Here is a 24,997-nt window from a genome sequence, read left to right on the forward strand (position 1 = left end):
CAGATATGGACCCCACCAGTAAGTCAACTAGCATGAATTATCTTGGGTCTGCCCAAGTGGGACCCTGTAGGGAGGAATAAACATCAGTGGACAGGATCCTTAAAGTATCACTGAATTCCTTACAGCTGGGGAAGCAGTGAGCACCAGCTGGAATATAGCTGCACCAGCCCAGGTCAAGAAAACTGAAGATTAAAGATTTCCAGTTATGAGGGGGAGAGAGTCTTTGAAGAACTTACAAAACTATCTCTGAGAAGAGCCAGTTTTAACCATTTGCCAAGTGCAAAGAGCACAAACATCCAGTTCACAGCAGTGTCAATCAAATAAAGCCTTTCCCTCCCCTCTCCTGTCCTCCTTCCCAGGGCTCCAAACCTGGAGAGGTTAGAAACCCGGCGGAGGGGCAAGAACACAAGGTACCATAAGAGAGAAGACGCCAACCCCACACTTTTCTTGACTTAAAAGTTTAAAACTGTTTTCCCATCTCTCTCCATTTTTCATGATATCCCTCAAATACTGTCATAGTCTATCCTTTCCTTTACTTGGTGAGATGCCCCATATTCCTGTGAAGTGTTGTCTGCAGTGTCCCTTGTTGCAAAAAGTCAAAACCTCACCTTGTCCGTAGGCCCTGACATAGCGCTGTGGTGGAACTGCGCGACCGCCACGCTGCTCACTCCGCCCAGCTGCTCACTCCGCCCCGCTGCTCACTCCGCCCACGCGCGCTCCGCTCTCACTCCCAGCCCAGCCCTGCTGCCCCGCCCCATCCGTTCCGCTCCTCTGGCCCCGCCTAGCCACCCTGCCCCGCCCCATCCCTGTCATCCGCCCACTAGCCCTCCCCTTCTCGATGCGCTCGCCCCGCCCCTTCCTGCTGTCCCGCCCCGTCTCACTCGTCTGGTCCCGCCCCCTCCTGGTTACCTGGTGGCAAGGAGCGGCGGCCGCCGGCGCCATGGGGACTGCCTCGTCGCTCGTGAGCCCCGCCGGCGGGGAGGTGATCGAGGACACGTACGGGGCGGGCGGCGGCGAGGCCTGCGAGATCCCGGTGGAGGTGAAGCCCAAGGCCCGCCTGCTGCGCAGCTCGTTCCGCCGGGGCGCGGGGGCGGGGGCGGGGGCCGGGCCGGGTTCGCTGCCCCGCGGGGCGGGCGGCGGCGGGCTGCTGGGGGCCAGCTTCAAGTCCACTGGCTCGTCGGTGCCCGAGCTGGAGTACGCGGCGGCCGAGTACGAGCGGCTGAAAAAGGAGTACGAGATCTTCCGGGTCAGCAAGAACCAGGAGTTGTTATCCATGGGCCGCCGCGAGGCCAAGCTGGACACGGAGAACAAGCGGCTGCGGGCAGAGCTGCAGGTAACGCTGGGCCCGGGCGCTCACCGGAGACGGCCGCGACACCCGGGAAACTGAGCCCCGGGGCCGCCTGCCCACCTCCCCGCAGCCTCTTGGCCGCATTGCCAGTTGGACCCCTGGACGCCTGACTGCTCTGCATTTTAATTTGAGGGGACGTACTGTCTTGGGGTCTAAACTGATTCCTTAACTAACCGCCCCCCCCTTTTCTATTTCTGGTCCATTCATTCAGATGCCTTGAAGCAATTAGCCTGAAAGTGTCCTGAAGCAACAAATGCTAATCTCCAGAGAAGTAGGTCCACACGGGGCACACATATACACCAAAGACTTTGGTGACATCTGTTGAGGAAACTCATCAAACCCTTCCTAGGAGTTTTTAACCACGCCTCGCCCTCCCACCCCTCCACCCCCCCCACAAATTTACATACCTCGGAGGTGGGGCTTCTGTCTCAGTTTCTTTTTTTTTTAAATTTTTTTAAAATTTATTTTTATTTATTCTTTTAAATATATTTTTAAATTTATTTATTCTTGTTTTTTTGGCTGCGTTGGGCCTTTCTTGCTAAGAGCGGGCTTTCTCTAGTCAGAGGCAAGGGTGGGGGCTACTGTTCATCACCGTGCGCAGGCTTCTCACTGCCGTGGCTGCTCTTGTTGTGAAGCACGGGCTCTAGGCACGCGGGCTTCAGTAGTTGTGGCACACGGGCTTCAGTAGTTGTGGCACACGGGCTTAGTTGTTCCGCAGCAGGTGGGATCTTCCTGGACCAGGGCTTGAACCCGTGTCCCCTGCACTGGCAGGTGGATTCTTAACCACTGCACCACCAGGAAGCCCCTATTTTTGTTTCTTTGTGAAGTTCCATAGCTGTTGGATTTCAGTGATCTTGAAGTGAATTTTTCTGGCAGCCCCTGATTTTCACCACCTTAACTGCTGTGGTTGAAAATGTTCCCTAGGTATAGTCAAATTTCCTTAATCCACTTGATTAAATTACTCTAAAAACAATTATTACATGCCCTTCCTGTAATAGATCTATTTTAACTGATTATTAGGAAAGTTATTTTTTTGTGAGCAAAGGCGTGAGATTTTGTGTCATCAGTTTGGGGCCCCTCTGAGGGTTGTAGTTTGTTTACTCTATTTTTCTTTACTATGGAAGAGACTTCTGGACAGCCCAAGTGTTCCTGAGCTCATTACAGGAGGAATAGAATAAATACCTCAGACCTGATTTTTCTAGAAGGAAGAAGCCTTCTTCCTTCTAGACTAGTCCTTCTAGTCAATCCCTCTCCACCCCTACCCCACTCCCATTAGCTGTTGTCTAATTAGCACTGTTATCTGAGAATACATAAGCAGTTTTATCTGTTGTCTTACAGATTTTCCTATTGGGCAGTCTTAATGCACTTGCATATATGAAGTGGACTTATGCATTTCAGATATCTGATTTCATGCATCCAAGCCATTGTCTTGGATTCACTGCATATTGCAAAAGACTGAGGTGGAGGTAGAAAAGAAAGCCAGACCAACCAGGGTAGAGTGCACTAAGTGTTGACAAATGTCACAGTCCCAGGTTATTTCCTGTTACCAATCCTGATTCCTTATGTAACCCTTTTGATTCCTTTCTCACATATCTAGACATTTTTTAAAAACCTTCTGTATTTATTTAATCCATTCAGTCAGACATTTACTGGAAGCCTATCGTGTATCAGGCACTGCTAGTGCTTGGGGCTAGCAAGAGGAGTAAGACATGGAGCCAAGGAGTGCACAGTCTCACAGAAGTAATTATCCTTCAGGTTAAGCCTTACAAGTTGTACTTTTTGTTCTCTTAAAGATGGGAAAGCTGAGGTGTAGTGAAGATTAAGAACTAGTGCAGTATTTCAAAGAAAAAGCATTAATTTCCATTGAAAGCTTAATGTCAAATATCTTCATTTATAGTTCAAGCATATTTGCGTTTTTTTTTTCATTATGTGTTTGAATAGAATGGCAATATGCAGTTCTTGATAACTGGTGAAAAAGTAGGTAGATTGTTAAAATTCTAAGATATTTAATATGTATATAAGATAATGTAAAATTTGGGAGGCATGCTATTTTTGTTATAAATAATGAGGTAAATTATTCCAGGCACTTCAGAAAACTTACCAGAAGATACTTCGGGAAAAGGAAAGTGCTTTAGAAGCAAAATATCAAGCAATGGAGAGAGCAGCTACATTTGAACATGACAGAGATAAAGTTAAGAGGCAATTTAAGGTAAATTTCATACATCTTTATCCCCAAAGTGATATGGAATAAAAGCAGTATATTTTAAAAGTTCATATAATACTGCGATGAATAGCCAGAAGTAAATGATGTAGGAGCCATGAAAGTTATAAGAACTAAACTAAAGCACTTTTTACATTTTTGAGTTGGACGAGGTAAACTTAAGGTAGTTTCAAAGAAAAGGTATAAAAGTGAACATTTTAATAGGGATCTGGGGGGGAGCGGGAAAGGAAAGTGTTTCTATTAGGGGAAAGCATTTAGAATGTTTGGGGATGTTTTCTATGGATAAGCATTACTGGCATTAAATGGGAGGGGGACAAATTTGCTAAACATCAGGTAGCACACAGGCAGCTCCACACTACAGACACACATCCTGCTGGAATTCCAGTGGGTTCCAGTTACAAAACAGTGATGTAGAGGTACTCAGATTATTCATCCTACAAAAGGGGAGATCAAGGACCAAATGAATATTGATTTTGTGAAAGAAAGAATTTTCTCTTAAAAGTTGCTGATACAATTTTTGATTATGGAAAACGGTTTCAAAATTAAAATCCTTCTTTTAAAGATTTTTAGGGAGACCAAGGAAAATGAAATTCAGGATTTATTGAGGGCCAAGCGAGAGTTGGAGAGTAAACTTCAGAGGCTACAGGTTCAGGGGATCCATGTATTTGATCCTGGAGAGTCTGATTCAGATGACAACTGTACAGATGTTACTGGTAAATTTATTTCCTATATATAATATTTTGAGATTTCAATATAGGTATAATGATTATAGAGCCAACTTTGAATCCTTTTACTTATAAGTAATTGCTGTTACAAATAGAGTTGCACTTTCTCTTTCTCAGTTGTTATGACAGCTCTTTTCTATGAAGTCCATGATGTAGAGGCTGAGGTTCCTTCTCTCTCATTATTCTACCAACCTTAACCCATAGCTTTTCTCTCTCTGGTCTAAGCCCCTCTAAGTCCCAACATCACATCTACAATTTAGCCAGGGGGAGGGAGGGAATACCTTACTTTCCTTGAAAGCACAATCTGAAAGATATACAGATTACTCCTACTCAAACCCCATTGGCCAGAACTCTACCTAGGAAGATGGGAAAGCGTAATCATTAGCGGGAGAGCCATGTATCCACATAAAACTTGGGGTTGTGTCACTAAAGGAAGAAGGGAAGAATGGATGTTGGAGGACAGTAGTCTATGTCACATTATTTTTCCACATAATTGATATATTCTTTACAACTATCAGAATATCTGCATAATATTTCACTGAGTGGTTTCCAATGCAGTTTTGTGAAATACTTTTAAAGTTTTTGTTTTACAATTAAACATAGAAAGTGTTTTTTCTAGAAATAAAGAAAAACTTGGAATCATAGACTGAAAGGGTCCACTGTGTTCCAAGGAAATAATAATGAAGTGTGATTGATTTTGAGAAATATTCTATTTTAAATGTGGTGGAAAAATGCAGTCACTCTACCATTTATTAAAAAAACTATAATTATATTCTTACAAACTAATGTATTTTGGAGTGAAATATGGCAACTAGCATCCTGGGACTTTTATTACTAACTTTTGAGAAAAAAAAGTGAAGTGATTCTTAATGGCATTAGTCCTCGTGATTATTTCAGTATTGACATATGTTAAAATGTACAGGGTTTCAAAACTATTATATTCTAATTCTCTTAGCAAGTTAATAAAAACGAGTTAATATTTCCTCATAGGTCTTTCTTCCTATTTCGATATAAACATGAAGAAGGAATGCTTGAGGGAATGTCACTCATTATTTGTCACCCACAAATAATAATCTCAGTTTTGCCAGAGATTTAGCCCAAATACCAGTTTACTTATGTTTAGTCAAGGATGCCATGAATTATTATTTATTAAAAAAAAATCAGCGTGTTCATAAGTACTTATTGATTCAGACAATTTTTTTTGCTCTGAGAGGTTAAAGAAAATGTGCTCTTTACATCCTTAGCTTACATCCTAATGAATTACCAATATTAATTACTGGTGTGCTAGTAATAGTCTTCCTTTGAAATTCTTTCCTTCACATTTTACACTGATAACCTAAATCATATAGTTAGGAATGTTTTTTAGAATTTTTTTGTTGGGGGGTGTTTTTAACTCCTCTCTGTTATTATAATTCTTTTGGTTATTGTATTCCTAATTTCTTTTCATCTTTCTCTTTTTAATCCCCTTTTTAAGTTTGAAGTGATAACCAGAATTATGTTAACCACCACCTTAGAACTTGCCAGAAGTTGGTGGCAAAGTACTTTCAAAATCATTGTTTTGATTTCAAAATCAAACTTTGAATATCTGTTGTATTTATAATATTGTTGTATTTTTTGCATTAGAAATCCATTGAATATATATGATAAGTTTTTGAAATTCCAATATAGTTTGGTTTTCATCAGATGAAATCTCTTGCTTTTACAGCTGCTGGACCCCAGTGCGAGTATTGGACTGGTGGAGCCTTGGGAAGTGAGCCCTCCATAGGGAGTATGATTCAGCTTCAGCAGTCTTTCCGGGGCCCTGAGTTTGCCCTTAGTTCTATAGATATAGAAGGACCCTTTGCTAACGTCAACAGAGGTAACACACGCCATTTGCCAATTACCTTGGTTAATGGTAGTGACTGTTTGTGTACTATAATCTTATGCTGGGAAAACTGCCATCAGCAGAGCATGAGACTTGTGTTCTGGGTGTCTTCCACTGTCAAACCATCATGTACTCGTGCTTGTCACTGACCAGGAATGATGAAGTTACATAATTCACATCAGGATCAGTTGGTGCCTCCCGGCCAGACTGGCCAATAGGTTCTAATAACTGAATTTCTGGTCTGAGTTCTCGGATATTTTAGTTGAGCGGTGAGAGCCTAATGTAGATTAACGGAAAAACAGTAGTGTTTAGTCTTCCCTCTGCATCTTTGATGGTGTTGAAGGTTAGAGAAGTTGTGGAGTAGAGTACAAAACTTCAGTTATATAATATAGTATTCTTATTCATTATCTTTTATATAATTTGGTATCGAAAACAGCTCTTAAGATCTGTTCAGAATTTCAATACCACCTCAGATCTGAAATGTTATAAGTAGCTCCACTCTTTTCTTAAAACTTTGAAATATAGGGACTTCCCTGGTGGCACAGTGGTTGGGAGTCCACCTGCCAATGCAGGGGACACAGGTTTAAGCCCTGGTCCAGGAGGATCCCACCTGCTGTGGAGCAACTAAAGCCAGGGCTGCTGAGCCTGTGCTCTAGAGCCCGTGAGCCACAACTACTGAGCCCACGTGCTACAAGTACTGAGGCCCACGCGCCTGGAGCCCGTGCTCCATGACAGAGACAGGCCACTGCAGTGAGAAGCCCATGCACCACAACAAGGAGTGGCCCCTGCTCACCGCGACTAGAGAGAGCCTTGCGTAGTGGCCAAGACCCAATGCAGCCAAAGATAAATAAATGAATAAATAAAATTTTTTAAAAACCTGAAATTATTTATCTATTAGCAAAATGAAAATTATTTTTTTAATTATGCATTTTGAATTAGTCAAATATGTCTTAAAATATTCATTCTCACTAACTATCTTTTGGTTATTTTTTGTACCGTTCTTGAACTTTCTTTTTGACTCAATGTATTTCAAAAATAATAAGTAGATAAAACTATAGGCCAGCCTGGGAATGTAGGCTCTCCTCAAGTAGCAAACTAATTGAACAGCCCGTGTTGCCTAGTTCCCTGACATTTGACTGGAGCCACGGGTACCCCAGCAAAGACCACTGGTGACATTGATTGCTTTATGCCCCAAGATAGAATTTGAGGTTAGAGAACTGATTGCCTTCTGATACCTTATTCTAGAAGCTTTGTCGGTATTACAAGTGAGATCAGATGATGCCTGTTGTTTTCTTTCAGACTTTTGGGGAATCATCTTGTCAAATGTTTTCTAGTAATTATTTTTCGGGAACTTATGAGAAATTTTATTTTCAGATGACTGGGATATTGCTGTAGCTAGTTTATTACAAGTTACCCCCTTGTTTTCACATTCTCTGTGGAGTAACACTGTCAGATGTTACCTCATTTATACAGATGAAACCCAGCCCGAAATGGATCTTTTCCTTAAGGTGAGGGCATTTATAAATTCTGTATTCACTGATTTAAAATAAAGTTAATATTGTGTCCTGGTTATGATACTACTGATTGCCTGAACCAAGTAGTTTACTACCCACTAGATTATGTCTTAAAGAGTAGGAAGCATCTTGGGCTTTTCTTAAGAAAACGTCTTACTCAGTATTATCAGTATATTCAAATTAAGGCCTTAGAACTTTATGCTTTTGAAAACTTCATTACACGTTCTCCACAGTGTTTACGGCCCTTACTGATGGTGCCTGCTATAGTTAATACCTGCCAGCTCTATTCTTGAATCTGTTTCAGATTATGTCAAAATTTAATCCTTGTCATGGTTTTAAATTTTTCAAGGCAGCCACTGGGGTTAATCTAAGGCAGGGGTCAGCAAACTACAGCCTGTGGGCCAAATCTGGCCTGCAGTCTGTCTGTGTATGACCTAGAGCTAAGATTGGTTTTTACAGTTTTAAACGGTTGAAAAAAATCAAAAGAAGAAGAATATTTTGACATGAAAATTATATGAAATTCAAATTTTGGTGTCTATAAATAAAGTTATATTGGAACACAGCCACGTGCAATGTATTGTCTCAGGTTGCTTCTCACTAATGGCAGAATAAATTATGATGGAGACTAAATGGACCACAAAAACCTCTGCCAGAACAGCCAAGTTCTTAAGCTGTTATTAATTTGCCATCTGGCCCTTTACAGAAAAGTTTACCAACTACTGCTCTAACTGAATTTTAAATAAATATGCATGTCACATGCTATACCTGCTATATTAACATCATCCAGATTGTTGATTAATAAGTTCATCTAGCTTTCCTTTTTGATAATACTCAGTTTTGGTAAAAAGACAAAGTATTTTGAAAACCAAAGCTTCTACTCATTGAGTATAGGCTGTTCCCAAACACATGTTGAGGGAATTACTAACTTATTGCATAATAATAATCATCATACTAAGTGCCTTAATTTGTTATAGACCAACATATTTTTATATCTGTTTGCTTTAGTGTTCTAATATATCACGGCAGACACTTTTTACTATATAAATCTATGGATTTACATTTTTCACCCTATAACAATAAACAAAAGTCATTTGTAATAATAATAAAAAATAACTACCAAAGCAAAATAGTCTAATACTTTACTCCTGTTGTTTTAGGTTTATTATGAGATAAATCATATTCTGAGCTAGGAAACAGGAAAGTTGCTAAGCTATTACTATTTTTATTTTATAGAGAAACTTGCCTTTTCTCTTAAAGATTTTCTTTACGATGTGATCATATAATTTTTAAAGTTTTAAATCAGAGAATATACAACATAACCTTTTTGATTTTAAGTAGTATGAAGCTGACTAGATCTTTAGTTAAATAAGCTGTGCTTTCTTATGTTTTAATTTGTTTTTAGGACTATTCACCTAAACTTAAAAGAATGTGTGAGACAATGGGATATTTTTTCCATGCTGTGTATTTTCCAATTGATATTGAAAATCAGTACCTCACTGTAAGAAAATGGGAAATTGAGAAGAGTTCATTAGTTATCTTATTCATTCATTTAACCTTACCAAGGTAAGCTGAAAATTCTATAATTTATTATAGAAGTTAAACTCATAAATAGAAATTGAGATTACCAGATGAACTTGAAAGATAAGTTCTAATTGCATTCTTACAATCAAAAACAATCCATGAAATTCAGTAAATTCTATGACTTTTAATATGTGAATAAAATAAAAAATTAAAAGTTTCACGCTGTTAGGCTTGTTAATAGGTTATAAGATTAACATCATTAATGTAAAGATCATTTTAATCAGACGTCAGCAACCTATGGCCCTCAGGTCAAATCCAGTCAGCCACCTGTTTTTATAAATAAAGTTTTATTGGAGCCCAGGTATGGTCATTCATTTATGTATTGTCTACAGCTGCTTTCACACTACAACAGCAGAGTTGAGTATTTCAGCAGAGACTGTATGGCCCAAAAAGCCTGAAATGTTTACTAGCTGACCCTTTACAGAAGAAGGTGGTGACCCCTGATTTCAATAATCAGCATTAACCTTCATTATTTTCTTTCTTCAGATACAGATTGAGAGGCACTTGAACACTTGCATAGGTGTTAAATCATATTTTTAATTCTCTGAGGAGCTAACTACTTAAATCCAGTAAAGTGAGCAGTTTTCTTATAATGTGAAATATAATCACATCAATGAATCTAGTCTGCAAATGAAGCTTTTTTTTTTGTTACCAGTTAGATATATAGATAGAAGACAAAGTAAGATAGATAGGAGGTTAAATAAGAAGTTAATTTTTCTTTCTATATTTTCTATCTGATTGGATTTAATCCTTCCAAAGCATTTTTCTCTTTTTATTGAGGACCAACTCTGACTTTAACTGTGTTTGGAAGTGTTTGGAGCCCTAAGCTTTATGAGAGTTCCTGCAATATAACCTATCATTGATCCTTAAGACTCTACCCGGAGACCAGGTGGCCAAGGAGCTACGTGGTCAAGGAACCTTTTCCCAAAATAAGTTTAAGGATTCCTTCAACTTGATTTCCTTTAGTTGGAGTCCTTTACCTCCCCTTCCCTCTTTTATTTTCCTGTTTTGTTTTTATATTAAGAATATATCTGGGGCTTCCCTGGTGGTGCAGTGGTTGAGAGTCCGCCTGCTGATGCAGGGGACACAGGTTCGTGCCCCAGTCCGGGAAGATCCCACGTGCCGCGGAGCGGCTAGGCCCGTGAGCCATGGCCGCTGAGCCTGCGTGTCCGGAGCCTGTGCTCCGCAACGGGAGAGGCCACAACAGTGAGAGGCCCGTGTACTGCAAAAAAAAAAAAAAAAAAGAATATATCCTGTTTTATTCTTTAATATCTAGGTAGTATTTTATCTTAGGTGATAGTATATCTCACTTGTTGTTTTTCTCTTGTTAATGCTTTAATCCTTAAAACCATGTTGTTTTTTCTTTCTGTTTTCTTCTTTTTGCTTTTTTTCTCTTTCGTATTGGGGCTGGTATTTTAGTTTTTTACGCAAATTCTGAATCATATAATGGCTTTCCCCTGTATACACACAGTAATTTGCCTTTCTAGACAAACTTTCATTTAATGCTTTTTAGAAAGGGGAATTGTTTAGTTTTCCTTGTGGTGTAGAAAACACTAGTAGGTTATTTGAAGATTTTTCTGGAATTTAAATAGGAATGGTACAAACTGTAGTTACAGTACATTGAGCATAGTTAGAATTTTTTTTTAACCTTTACCACAGTCAAGATTTTAATAGCTATCTAACCTTCCCCATCTGCCTCTGGATCTTTCTTACAGTGTATCTGGGGTATAAGGATTCAGATCATTTATTGAATGAGTAGAGGCTAAAGGATTAGAGAAGAGAAAAATCTTGAAACCTTGAGGCTGATGATTTTTGTGTTTTAACTTGAAATTATATAATTGTGAATAGAATTAGGTTTTCCATTTATTTGCAAAGTCTCATGAGCATGGACCATTATTTTGAGCAATGTTTAACAGTATTTTTGAGAAGTTTTTTTTAAATTAGATTTTAAAATATTAAAATTATGTGTGCTTTAAAATTTAATTTATTGTACCTACTCTCATTGTCTGCTAGTGAATATATTATACTTTAATATTGACACTAAGCTAGAACAGAGCTATAAAAACAACCATTTTTGGAAAGTTTCACTTATTCTGCAGCGGGGCCTTTTCTGGCCACTTGTCATTGTAGTAAATCCCCCTTCTTGGCACTTAGGTTAATTGACTAACTGTGTGCTGCTACAGTGCAGCATAGCACAAGAAATACTGATTTCCAATCTAGCCTGTTATTGGAAGACTGTGAAGAAGCTTTTCTGAAAAACCCTGAAGGCAAACCACGATTAATTTATCATCGTTTGGAAGATGGGAAAGTCAGTTCTGACTCTGTCCAGCACCTGATTGATCAAGTTTCTAACCTGAACAAGACCAACAAAGCCAAGGTAAAATTCATAGGTTTTTTTTAAGAACCTATGCTTGGCAGAGAGAGGCGCTGGCGTGTTTGGGGAGAGGAAGGAAGCCAGCGGGGCTGGAGCAGAACGAGTGAGGGGACATAAGTAGGAGCGGTCATCGGGGCCGATGCTGAAGAACCTTGTTTTTTTTACTTAGAGTGAGGTGGGGAGCCATTGAAGGATTTAACCAAAGAGGAAGAATTGACTGTGTTGAGAATCGACTGTGGTTTGGAGGGAAGGTAGTGGGATAGGGCAGAGGTGGAGAGCTGTTGCCGTCATCCAAATGAGAGATGCTGGTGGCTTAGACCAGGGTGGTGGTAGAGGATGTGATAAAAAGCAGTAGGGGGCTTCCCGGGTGGCACACTGGTTGAGAGTCCGCCTGCTGATGCAGGGGACACGGGTTCGTGCCCCAGTCCGGGAAGATCCCACATGCCACGGAGCGGCTGGGCCCGTGAGCCATGGCCGCTGAGCCTGCGCGTCCGGAACCTGTGCTCCGCAACGGGAGAGGCCACAACAGTGAGAGGCCCGCGTACCGCAAAAAAAATAAAAGATAAAGCAGTAGGATTCTGGATAAATTTTGACAGAGCCAATAGATTTCCTAACAGATTAGTTGTGGACTATGAGAGAAAGAGAGGCATCAACAGCAATATGTGCCTCAAAAGTGTATGATCTGTAGTGGATAAATCAGAATCTCTACTGTGCTTTTTTCCCAAGCACAGAGTCCTTCTATCTATTATTGACCAAGGATTAGTGTAAGGAGGAGCCTTTTCATGGTAACCTTTCCTGAAAGCATTGGGAAAAGCCAAAAACTGATGATGAGTAGAAGGATTTGATCATCCCTAGATGCGTGGTAGGATATATTTTAGAATAGAGATTACAGGCTTTGCATTACTAACTTGGTAAATGTTTAATGTAAATGTTTATAGTAAATGTTTATAGTTAGTGTTAAGAATACAATCAAAAACAACCCTAGGATTTTGACGAAGTTTCTGTTTCTCTATGCCTAGCCAGAAAATAAGATTAAATATGAATACAGGCATTTTTCTTGAGGCCAGCATAACATAGTGAAGAGTCTAAGACAAGAGTACATTTTTATTACAGTTAATCTCCAGAGCCATTTCATTCTTTGTTTGAATTATTTTAGTACCAGCCTAGTTCACTAGGTGCCACGACGAAAGATATTAATCTTTATCTTTTTTCTATTTATTCTATAAATATTGCTTTTAAAAATTAGTATACTAGAGGATGAATTTTTTTATATAGGAGTCAAATAAGATCCCTCTACTATGATTATAAATTTAAATGTAGCAAACTTCTTTGCTTTATTGGCATAAAGATGGATTTTGAAGGTTATGTGTATTGAATGGTACAGAATACATAAGATGAAATTAAAGTAGCTGTTTAACTCATGTGTGTGTGTCAATGTGTTGGCATGCATACGTGTGTATACACATGTGTACGTGTGTATATGTGTATATGTGTGTGTGTTTACAAAAAAAAACATGACCTTTATTCAGGACATCAAGAGAAGGGACACTCAGCAGAGTGATTAAAACAATAAAGGCTGGTGTTGGGCTTTTCCCAGCTTTGGAATGTTCATACCCACAAAGGTGAATTGATTAGCAAGGTATCCACAAGTTCTTACCTGAAGCAGAAGTGTGAGAATTCAGCCATTGGAATTTTCCTGAAAAAAGACCATTCCTTTCACCCTGGGCCAAGCCCCCCAGCCAAGCAGGGGAGGAACTGAGAGTGACAGTTGGGGTGGCGGTGGGGGGATTGCCTTGTCCTCTGTACCAGCTCCCCGACCTGTCCCCCAAGTGAAGGTCGTGGAGCTTCCCTCCGCCTTGGCACGTGGCTCCTCCCCCCACCACTCCTCTGGATCATTCCATAAGTAACCCACAGATTTGTTGAGCACCTACTGTGTGCCAGGCCCCAGCCCACAGGGGAAAGCAGAGGGGGTCCCATTGTCTCCCACAAATGAAAGGTTGGTTCCCTCTGACCACTACAACCTGGGACCCCAACCCTTCCATATTTCCTCAGGTTACCCTGGTTACCCTTCCGAAACAAACAGGCAGAAAGCAAGCACTATTCAGGGAGGGCTTTTATATGAACCTATGTGTTCAGGTTATAGGACAAGAAGAAAAAAATAAAAACTATTTCCCCCAAGGCTGTGAGCTGAAAAGAATCAAGCCAAACTTAGGAACATTTTCCACACTCTCTGCTCCACATGATAAAGTTTATTTCTGTTTGCGTCCAAGTGCTGGCTGGGACAGAGGCTCCATGGCCTCACTATGCACCGTGGGGTCGCAGACGCTGCTACCAGGGCCCCAGCACACACCATCCCACCTATCTGGTTCCTTAACAGGTTCCTGCTGTCACATGTCAAAATGGGCAGGTGTGTGCATCATCCAGACCAAAGTGGACTTTCAGTGGTGACACCAGGTTCTGGACAGAGTTTTGGTATCACCAACTCCAGTCACTTTCTCAGATGGACACATAAGCAAAACAGAAAGCATACTTTTTGTTTTATTTGCAACATTGTTCACACTAAATCCGTTGTGTGACCTTAGACGACTTTTTTAACTTGCCTCAGTTTCCTCTTCTATGAAATGGAGAGAATAACAGTGCCTCCCTCGTAGGGTTGTGAGGGTAAATGAGCTAATATATGCAAAGTACTTAGAACAGTTCCTAACATATAAGCACTCTAAAAGTGTTTACCGCCCCCTCCTCCTCCTGTTAGTCTTGTTTTTTTCTTGTTGTTAAACTTCTTTTTTTCCCCCCAGATCATTGATCACTCAGGAGATCCTGCAGAAGGAGTCTATAAAACCTATATTTACGTAGAAAAGATTATTAAACAGGTAAATGTGCATTCCCTGTAAGATTTCTGCTCAAATATCTTAAGAGTGATTTCAATAAAATTGGGTTTTCCAGAGAAAATCCCGTATTTGGTTTTTTTTGAAAACAATACCGGGGTAAAGTGCCCTCTTTTCTGGCAAGAGTCCATCTGGTGGTATTATTGTGTTATTCCCAGTACCATGTATCTGTATCTCTCAGTTGTCTCACAAACGATTTGATGTTTTAATATCCGTTAAGTATAAAATGGATTACAAAAGTGGTAGGTAAAAAGGAAGTATATGAGGGATAATGTTCACCCTATTCAACAGAGAGTCTCCTTAGATTCTGTGTGCACCTTGAGTTTTTGTATATTAGAAAAATCTGTCTTGAATTTTTCTACCACATTATCCCCCTAGCAATAGAGAGGGGTGAAAACACACCTCTAGGTGTCTGAGATCATGGATCACAGAGGTGTCTCAAACTGAAAGTTTCTATGATGTCTCAGTATTATCTTGAAACTTTATGTGAATTATATATTCTGCTTGATGTTTACCTGTCCTTTTTTACTATTAAAAATCATTTAAAATTATGTATCAGCAAAAATTCTAATAATGATAAGAAAAAGAAAAATAATTCCCTATCTTCAAGTAAAATGGGCACCAGATGTTTAGCTTGTGTTTATCCTTACCTGCTGGCCCCTCCCTCAGGGTACCAGGGACCCTATTTGAGAAGTAAGGGATTAAATTGCTTTTTTAAATTAACTTGTGTTACAAGTATGCAGATTTGTTATCAGAGAAAAAGAGTGAGCCCCAAAATAAGATGAATTGAACAGAGTAAATGGCAGTAAGTGAAAATGGACATATTGACCAACTTTACCATTTGTAGGACAACATATTTTCAGTGATTAATATAAAGACTAGACATCATAGCAGAGATATTTGATATCAAGAAACCCCATCTTAGTAATTAAATGCTTGTAAAAATGTAAAGCAGCATATTTCTTAGACATTAGCACGGTCTTTAAAATTGTTCACCAGCCAGATATAACCAAAGATACTGTGTAACATTTTTCAGAAACCAGATTGCCTCTAACTTTATTTTTAATGAATGAGAGTGGTGTTTGTTTTTATTATTTTAATATTTCTTTACTTCTTTTCTTTATTTTTAAACTATTGCTTATTTTTATAGTTATAAATTGATCCCTGGAGGTACCATACAAAGGCCATAGGTTTGGGCTTGCCCTCCGAGGTAGGTGAGGGCCACGTTAGGCCTGTGTGCTGACAATACTGTACAAGGTCTTCACTTCCTTTGTTTGCTTTTGTGTGCTTGCTCTTGGTGTTCAGGACATCCTGGGCTTTGAAACTACAGACCTGGAAACTAAGGATTTGGGCAGTGAAGATTCTATTCCAGAAGAAGATGATTTTGGTGATGTTCTGTGGGACATACATGATGAACAAGAGCAAATGGAAGCTTTTCAGCAGGCTTCAAATTCAGCCCATGAGTTGGGATTTGAGAAAGTAAGCATTTGGAGTATTGTTCCAACAAAGATCAGTTACTGCTTAAAGGCTGTATCATAATTGTGGTTTCACCTAATTATAGTCAAGGTTGAGGATTGTGTTAGTATCTGCCCTCATGGCTTAATTATCCATGTTGAGACATGTGCTTAGGTTTGTATCATATGAAAGATGTGTGAGATTCAAATATACTTACGAATATCAAACATGTTTAGTTACAGATTAGGATTTATCAACTACATGTTTATTATGCTACCATTTGCAATTCACCAGACCAAGTTTAGGATACCTAGGAAACTTGATAAAAATAGGAAGGCTCTCTATTGTTCCAATTCTTGGAGGAATCAAAATATCAAACATTCAGAAAACAAAGCAGAGTAGTTAATGCAGTAGGCAGGTCAGTCCTTCAGCATCCTTAAACATCTAAGCAAATAAACAAAACTAGAAGTGCACAAAGAATCTGTGTTCAAGTTCAAAAATACTTAATAATATTTTAAAATTAATATAAGAACTAATATCTTGAAGAATATTACAGTAGCTGTCACAGCTGTATTTTTATAGGATTTTTAATGACTTTCATAATTTAGACTGTCAGTGTTTATGTCCTGGTTCCACCATTTCCTCACTATGGATTTTGATCAAGTTACTTAGCTCTAAACTTTGACTTTCTTGTCTGTAAAATGAGGATAATTAATAACACCTATCTCACATGGTTGTTTGGGGTTCTAAATCAGGTCATGCACATAAAGCACTTGGCACGGTACCCGGCATATGGTAAATGTTAAATTGTTGTCATTTTGTAAGAGAGGAATTGCTATCACTATTTTATTATATAAATGAAGGACCTAAGGTCCAGATTATAGTTTGCCTAAGAGCATACAGGGTGTAGATTGAAGATGTGAGATTTTAACCTAGGTCTTCTGGCTCCAAATCCTATGCTTTCTTCTATGGCAAGGGGTCTTAATGTGGGAAACATGGGTCTATAAATGGGCTTTAGTTGGGACCACGAACTAAATTGTTAGGATTTACAAGGTCATAAATCAATTAAGCCCTTTTCTTCTTGAGAAGTATCATTTCTATGAGAAATATTTGAATTCCTGGGGAATATGATATGACAAACAGAAAAATTGATAGAAAAACTATACCAAGTAATTATTTATTGTAGTTGCTGGAAATTTCTGCTACCCTAAAGCTCGCATAAACTACTTATTACACATTCTTTTGATTCCTCATCAGCTATCATTTAGACCACTGGTACACTTAATAAACATCCTAACCCCCAAGATGACTTTGGAAACTCCTTTATAACGACTGAGATATTTCAGTTTTCTGAGCATGTCCTTTTCAGCTCTGAACGAGGTTTTCCTATCTGGGGAAAGCCTAGGAAATAGGAGTTCTCAGACTTTGCATGGAACACATGCAGTTTCAGAAAGATCTCAGGTGTCCTAGCTTGGTTCTCAGTAGCATGTTGGGAGACTCCAAGGCCCCAGACAAGACCCTCTCTTGTTTCTCTGGAAACTGAGACAGGACAGGTGTTCTTCTGGACAGGTGTTCTTCTGACCAGGAGATGTAGGATGCCTGCTGGTGCCCTCAAGGCCACCTGTGGTACTTTCCATGGTTCAGGAACTTGGGGTAATGCAGTAGTCTCTCTGCAGCATTCTGCAGGACATCTGAATGGTGCAAAGCCCCATGGGGATCTGAAAGGTTGCCCCTCATCCATTAATACTATGGTAGGAGAAATTGGGGCCCATTCTTAGTTTTACTACTTTGGACATATTTAACCAGCCATAAAAATAAGCAGTTATGAGGGTGCTATTGATTAAAAGTAGATTTCATTTTTTCATGCAGCTTTTCTCCACTGATTTCAGAGGATAATCAGAAATTGACTCTATTTAGTGTTCTAAGAGGCATGTTCTTTTTCACAATTTAAATTCATTTTTATTTCTAGTATTACCAGCGCCTTAATGATCTAGTGGCAGCACCAGCACCAATTCCACCCCTTCTTGTATCTGGAGGACCAGGCTCTGGAAAGTCCCTTCTTTTATCAAAGTGGTATGATTCAGTGCAATTAAATTGTTATCGTTGTCATCATTTGAATTACTGAGCTCGTTCAACAAAATGAATTATTGGATGTCTACCTTGCTACAGGGCCTGTACTGAACATTAAAAAAGCAAAAAGAGTAATATAACAGACTCATGCCCTGAGATATATACAATTTGAAAGTTAGAAGATACAGAATGAGAAAGGAATAGGAAATGTGAGCATTTGTGATTGTGTACATAAATTATGTAGGTCAGAGCTAAGGGAGTGGTCACTGTGGCATGGAGTTAGGTGAATTATAGAGGGCATGTGCCTTTATTTTCAATTACTGGCTTCATCGTAAAAGTTTCATTGGGATTTTAAATATTTGAAACAAGACAAAGACTGACTATTTAGAGTGGAATAAATCATAAAGAATATCAAAATAAAGGATAATCTTTACTATGAATGCAAACTAGTTCTTCAAATTATGGACTAAGGTTCATATAAGCTAATAAACTCTTAGTTTTATTTTAGTTCATCATATTATTGAAAAACAAGTGGTAAGACCATTTCCTTTCACTTATAGTTATTATTTACATTGAGGAGTTGGTGTATGTTGTTTCCTTTTTATTGCCCTGTTATTCAGAGTTATGTTTGGAAATACTATTTTTGTACTTAACAAAGAAACTTCCTTTTTCCTTTAATAACATACTTGTAATTAAAGGTTAATGCTCATTTTACTAATACTTTAACCTCAAATGTATAGTGTTTTGGTTTACGTTAGTAACACCAATTTGTAATTAAAATGAAGCTATAATTTTTAATGGTTTATTTAAAAGAATCTAAAAGTGGTGTAAAAATGGAAATTTCCCGTATTAATTCAAAATTGACTGACCATGTAATTACTAACAGGTAGCATTTGATGCTTAATGTATTGTGAATTCTTTTTTTGTTGACCGTAAAGGAGCTTCATCAGTCTTATAAAAGGTCTTTTTCTTTCAGGATTCAGTTACAACAGAAGAATTCCCCTAACACACTAATTCTTTCTCATTTTGTGGGGAGGCCCATGTCAACCAGCTCAGAGTCTTCCTTGATTATTAAACGACTGACTCTAAAGGTAGAAAAATACACCATCTTTTGGAGTTATCAGAAATTTTATTTAGATTCAGAAGTTGTCAGGCCTGAGTACCTGATGATAAACCAATTTTCAGTATTACACATTTGTTTTGGTTTTGCATAAGGTTAAAAATTATACTCAATGCAGCTGGGTCCTTTTGGTGACAATTTTGGTTTAAAATGCAGAGACAGAAATACTTCTCACCAGTTGTGATACAGTGTAGCTACTTTAATTTGCATGTGTTCTCACCTTGTAGTTGATGCAGCATTCTTGGTCAGTATCTGCTCTGACATTGGATCCTGCTAAGCTTCTGGAAGAATTTCCACATTGGCTGGAAAAACTCTCTGCCCGTCATCAAGGCAGCATCATCATCATTATTGATTCTATAGATCAAATTCAGGTATGTTTTCACTTTTTAACCTATTGATATACTCAGAAAGAGACAAAAATATTTGTAGTGACTATAGCAAACATTTAAATCATATGTTTGTGAGAAGAAAATGTTGATGTTGTTTCTTTTATTTCTGCTTAATTTCTAGAGAGGAAGCATGTAGATAAAATATATATATATATATATATATATATATATATATATATATATATATATATGCCAGTAGTTGCTAGTATCTTATTGGGAAGGACAAACTGTATTTTCACAATTAGCAAATATTGTTCATTTTGACATGGTTTTAGGGCCTTGACATTTCCTTACATGCCCAGAATTCAGATCAGTGATAGTAGTGTTTTGCCACTTGTTCTTCTAATATTCTGAGATAAATCATCCAAAAAATAAGATTTTATCCTTAATAATAATGAGAAATTTAATGAGAATTTCAGTTTACTTGGGGATCTGTTATTGGGTTGCTTTTGAAATATTTTGAATTAATAGATGGAATTTTGTTTTTATATTTTTAAGCAAGTTGAAAAACACATGAAATGGCTGATAGATCCACTGCCAGTGAATGTAAGAGTAATTGTTTCTGTGAATGTGGAAACATGCCCTCCAGCATGGAGGTAAGTGCTAAATTTAATTCTTTCAGATTACATGAACTTTTTAAAGTATAAACAAAGAAAGGTTTTTGATATGTGTATTTCTCATATTTTTCATATGATGTCAGTGAGGATGGGGAGAAGTGGACAAATTCAAGAAAAGGATGCAATCTATAGGATTTGGTGGGAGGTTAGATCAGAGATGTGAGAAAGAAAGCTAGGATAGCTCCCAGGTTTCTGGCTTGAGAAATTAAGTAAACTATGGTTCCATGAACTGAGATGGGAAACACAAAGGATGGGCAGGTTTGTGGAGCAAAGGTCATGACTTTTGTCTTTGGACATGGTTTGTTTGAGTTGCCGATTGTAGCTCCAATTGGTGATGTCTAGTAGGCAGTTAAATTTATGGGTGAGGAAAACGGGGAAGGCCCGGCTAGGAAAAATAGACCAGAGACCTGTGGTCCTGAAATGTAAGCTCACCTTAACAGTCCTCAAAAAGGGATGCAGTGGTTGAGTTCTGTAAGGCAGTGTTTCTTGACCTATTTTTGCCTCTCCACCCTAGGAGCCCGTTAGTGATTTTCTTCCTAATCACCTACCAAGAAGTGTTAATACCATACATATATCATATATCAATTCATGAATATAAATAAATATGTGTGTATATTTCTGCTTTATGCATAAAGAGAGTAAGATTTCCCCTCCCCAACAAACAATTTTCACCACGCCATTGAGAATGGATGTTGTAGGGTGTAAATTCTAATTGGATTACAAGTAATCTGTGGACGAAGACTGTCTGACACTATTCCTCACAGACACTAATACCTGTGTTGTTTTACTGATGGTATAGAACTGGAAATGTTATACACTTCGTGTATAAGCTATTTATAACAGTGTTTGTTGTGATTAATTGCTAAAAAATGAAATATTATTAATATGATTAACAGAGATTAATTTTGTTTATTTTATGAAGGCAGTATAAAAATTTAATTCTTGTAATGGACTTTGATTAGTCTTGTGGGTAGATTACAGCTTTGTTGTATTATTAAAAGAGAATTTCATTTTTCTTTTCTTTAAATAAAAGGTTGTGGCCTACACTTCATCTTGACCCTTTAAATCCTAAAGATGCAAAATCTATTATAATCGCAGAATGCCACTCTGTAGACATTAAACTGAGTAAAGAGCAGGTAAGTATTTTTAATTTTGCTGCTTTCTTTTACTCTCTATAGCTTTCCTTATAAAAACACCTTATATGAGACTTAAAATTCAATTTAGTACTCTATATGGTTCTAAGGAAAATTGGAACTTAGTAATAATTACTTTCTTAAATGCATTTACTCTTAAACTAATAACAGATATAGAAGAAGCAATAAAAAAAACTTTGGTCTTAAAGTTTACTATATTATATTAAGCAGTATTTTAAAAGCAAAAAAGCATTTGCATGTTTATGGCATCTGTGGTCCAGTACCACACGGCAGTGATGCCGCTGATGAGGTGGCAGGAACCGTGTTATTTCTGCAGGGATATTTGTTGATGGCTTGGTTGTAAAGACCGCTTAATTCCAGGGTGGTTTTGTATTTCTGTTTTGTTTTTTGGTAAACTGGTGCAGGAGAAGAAGCTAGAACGACACTGTCGTTCTGCTACAACCTGCAATGCCCTTTATGTCACTCTTTTCGGCAAAATGATTGCATGGTAAGTGGTGGTTATTTTATGTCATCTTCAGCATGTTTGTGTTTGCTGCAGAACGCTTCTTCACCGTGTGAAACTGAAAACTGATCATTATGACAATCTCTTGGGCCACTAAGATTCTGTGTATTCTAACAGTGATACTAACAACCATGAGAATGTGACTTATGACTGAAGATTGCTGCTAGTCCTTGAATATCAGAACTTGTTGGATATATCTGTCTGGTTTTCATCACAATAACCTTCTCCTGACTGGAGGTTGCAAAAGAAGGCCATCTTTGGCCTCAATTTGGGGCCTACCCAGGAGTGCTCATTGTCGCCTCCTTGAGGCCCGTAGCTTTGAGAAAGTGAGGAGACAACTAAGGCATAAAAATGTTATTTCAGGTGTCTTTCACTATCAGTAGGTAGGTATGTAGGTAGGAATTTTTAATTGTCTCTGTTCCCACGTCCTGATAAACCTTTCATCTTACAATTGGTCTTCTATTTTAGAAATCCATTCATAATTTGCCTTTAGATAAGCAGTAGAGAGTTTTACTACTTTTACTTCTTCAGTACAGCCTCACCTACTCTGTCTGTTCGCAACCAGAGGTAAAAAGATCAACACTTGTTTTGGTATTCATCACAGTAGGTTGTAATCCTAGCACAACTCATATTCTAGACACTAAATCTAGTACTCTTGTCTCTTAATTCCACATTCTCACCTGAAGCACCAAATTTGAAACGAAAAAAATCTTCTGAAACTTTGAATTGTCCATGATATTTGATATTTTCGCTGTCCCCAGAGTTGTGGCGGTACATCTGTGAACATCAGTGGCTTGCATAAGTACAGTTCGAGAGTCATGCATTTCCTAATAGTTATTGAAATTATCTCTTTTAAGAGGGACTATGGAACCATTTTTTTGTTTTTTCCCTATTCTTTGCATATCTTTGTATTTAAAAAGGAAACTACTGGTAAATATTGTGTAATATTTTAAAACAAACCCCATTTACTGATTTTCTTTAGCCTGATGTTTTCCAAATTCTGGTTCTATTTTTTTTAATTTAATTTGCATGGCTAACTAATAATACTTATTTATAATTATTTTCCTGCTTCCTGTATGTAGGCAGCATGCCTCTAGGTGATAAGAACCATGTCTTACTCATTTTTATGTTCCATAATGTATAGTAATTACTTGATACATAGTTAAGTCCCAGCATATGTTTATTGAATTGAATTAAATGGTAATACACTAAAATAACTGTGATGACTCTAGCAGCCCCATAAAACTAATGTTTTCCTGTGTCATGTTTTACTGAATTCCTGTTGTTATCAGTTAAACAGTACAAAACATAGAGTTAAAATAGAGCACTGTTTTTATTTACCCCAAGTTTTTCACAGATGTTGGCAGACTGTAAGAAATTAAATCTGTTCTCAATTCCAACAGTGCTGGGAGAGCAGGCAATTTAGATAAAATCCTTCTTCAGTGTTTCCAGTGTCAAGATACTGTTTCATTATATAGACTTGTTCTTCGATCTATCCAGGAGTCCATGACAAATGATATGGATAAAGAGCTAATGAAACAGGTAAAGTGTAATAAACTTATAAAGTGAAGATTATTTTGCCTTGTTTGTATTTGTGTGTGAATTGAAGTAAACAGTAAATCCGTGTAATGCTAAATATGTTTCGAGCATATACTATACCCACTACCATAGTGTGCTGTGGCCAGAAGTGATATCTCGGGGAATTTGCATTTTCCTGATTATCATGGAGAGTTTTCATCTTTTCATGCTTCTTGGTTATTCTTGTTTCCTCTTAGGTGAATTGCTTGTTCAAGTCCTTTACCCATTTTTTAACGGAGTTGACTTTTTCTTGTTGATCTGTTAGGAGTTTTTAAATGTTCTACATATTGAATACAAATCCTTTGTTATAGAGTTTGCAACTCAGTGTCTTTTTCCTGTTCTTGTCTTTTAACTTTATGGCGTCATTATACAAAGTTTTATTTTAATGAAGTCAGATTTATCAACAGTTTCTTTCATGGCTTATGCCTGTTGTATCTTATTTTTTTTAATCCTTTGCTATCATAAAAGTATTCTTATATTTTTTTCCCTTCAAAATATTTTATAATTTTGTTCTTCATGTGTGAGTCCTTAACTCATATGATATATTTTTATTTATTGTGTGAGGAAGGAATCTACTTCTTTTTTTTTTTTTTTTTTTAGCTACATGACTTGCGGGATCTTAATTCCCTGACCAGGGATTGAACCTGGGCCACGGCAGGGAATTCCCAGGAACCTACTTCTCAGTCTTTTAAAATACAGCTAGTTAATTGTTCATTGTACTTAATACATCTTTTCTACTGATTTGGAATGCCATCTGTCAAATATCAAGCTCACATATAAACAAGAGTTTGTTTCTAGGCTCTTCTGTTCCAATTTACTATTCCTTGTCAATACCACTGTCTTAACTATTAGAACTTTAAAGTAAGCTTTGATATTTGGTTAGGCAAACCCCCTCCTAATATTTTCCATAGTTGTCTTGGCTAATTTCCCACATGTATTTTTAGAATTGGCTCAGCAAGTGCCATGGAAACTCAATATGCAATTTTTTTTTTACATCTTTATTGGAGTATAATTGCTTTACAATGGTGTGTTAGTTTCTGCTTTATAACAAAGTGAATCAGTTATACATATACATATGTTCCCATATCTCTTCCCTCTTACGTCTCCCTCCCTCCCACCCTCCCTATCCCATCCCTCTAGGTGGTCACAAAGCACCAAGCTGATCTCCCTGTGCTATACTGCTGCTTCCCACTAGCTATCTGTTTTACGTTTGGTAGTGTATATATGTCCAGGCCACTCTCTCGCTTTGTCACAGCTTACCCTTCCCCCTCCCCATATCGTCAAGTCCATTCTCTAGTAGGTCTGTGTCTTTATTCCTGTCAATATGCAATTTTAATTGTAGTTGGGTTGGATTTAGAGGCTAAGTTGGGGGAAATTATCATATAAGTCTTCTCCTTCATGGAAAGCTAAATAGCTCTCCATTTATTTAGTCATCTTCTTGAATGATGATTATCAATAACATTTTATCTTCTTCCCCATAAAAGTCTTAAACATCTTCTGTTAAAATTTGTTTCTAAGGACTTTATGGTTAAAATAACATTTTAAAATTGTTTGTTTCTGGTTATTCAATTTAATTTTTGGAAATTTACTAGCAACCTTG

The 24,997-nt window shown here is 38.0% G+C and overlaps 1 protein-coding gene and 1 long non-coding RNA gene across 12 annotated transcripts in view; one reads left to right on the top strand and one right to left on the bottom strand.

Moving 5' to 3' along the window:
* LOC125964545 (uncharacterized) overlaps nucleotides 1–710 on the bottom strand; it is a 116,561-nt gene extending 115,851 nt beyond the window's left edge. Inside the window, exon 1 of one of the 2 annotated variants that reach the window (XR_007477660.1) lies at nucleotides 609–710. This is a non-coding gene — a long non-coding RNA (uncharacterized LOC125964545). The remainder of the gene's footprint in view (nucleotides 1–608) is intronic. The other variant, XR_007477662.1, reaches the window with a different exon arrangement.
* A 166-nt stretch (nucleotides 711–876) lies between these two features.
* NPHP3 (nephrocystin 3) overlaps nucleotides 877–24,997 on the top strand; it is a 62,471-nt gene continuing 38,350 nt past the window's right edge. For 6 of the 10 annotated variants that reach the window (XM_049710533.1, XM_033417876.2, XM_004286532.4 and 3 more), the window contains exons 1-16: nucleotides 883–1,333; nucleotides 3,432–3,557; nucleotides 4,132–4,282; nucleotides 6,000–6,152; nucleotides 7,533–7,666; nucleotides 9,075–9,235; nucleotides 11,474–11,630; nucleotides 14,423–14,497; nucleotides 15,818–15,991; nucleotides 17,937–18,040; nucleotides 19,014–19,128; nucleotides 19,385–19,528; nucleotides 20,045–20,142; nucleotides 21,197–21,299; nucleotides 21,722–21,804; nucleotides 23,223–23,361. In XM_049710533.1, the coding sequence (XP_049566490.1) occupies nucleotides 941–1,333; nucleotides 3,432–3,557; nucleotides 4,132–4,282; nucleotides 6,000–6,152; nucleotides 7,533–7,666; nucleotides 9,075–9,235; nucleotides 11,474–11,630; nucleotides 14,423–14,497; nucleotides 15,818–15,991; nucleotides 17,937–18,040; nucleotides 19,014–19,128; nucleotides 19,385–19,528; nucleotides 20,045–20,142; nucleotides 21,197–21,299; nucleotides 21,722–21,804; nucleotides 23,223–23,361 (2,310 nt within the window). In that variant the 5' untranslated portion in view covers nucleotides 883–940. Of the gene's footprint in view, nucleotides 1,334–3,431; nucleotides 3,558–4,131; nucleotides 4,283–5,999; nucleotides 6,153–7,532; nucleotides 7,667–9,074; nucleotides 9,236–11,473; nucleotides 11,631–14,422; nucleotides 14,498–15,817; nucleotides 15,992–17,936; nucleotides 18,041–19,013; nucleotides 19,129–19,384; nucleotides 19,529–20,044; nucleotides 20,143–21,196; nucleotides 21,300–21,721; nucleotides 21,805–23,222; nucleotides 23,362–24,997 lie in introns of all 10 variants that reach the window. The other 4 variants (XR_004480359.2, XM_033417877.2, XR_004480358.2 and 1 more) reach the window with 3 other exon arrangements.

Source organism: Orcinus orca, chromosome 5, assembly GCF_937001465.1.
Source record: "Orcinus orca chromosome 5, mOrcOrc1.1, whole genome shotgun sequence".
Classification (NCBI taxonomy): Eukaryota; Metazoa; Chordata; class Mammalia; order Artiodactyla; family Delphinidae; genus Orcinus; species Orcinus orca.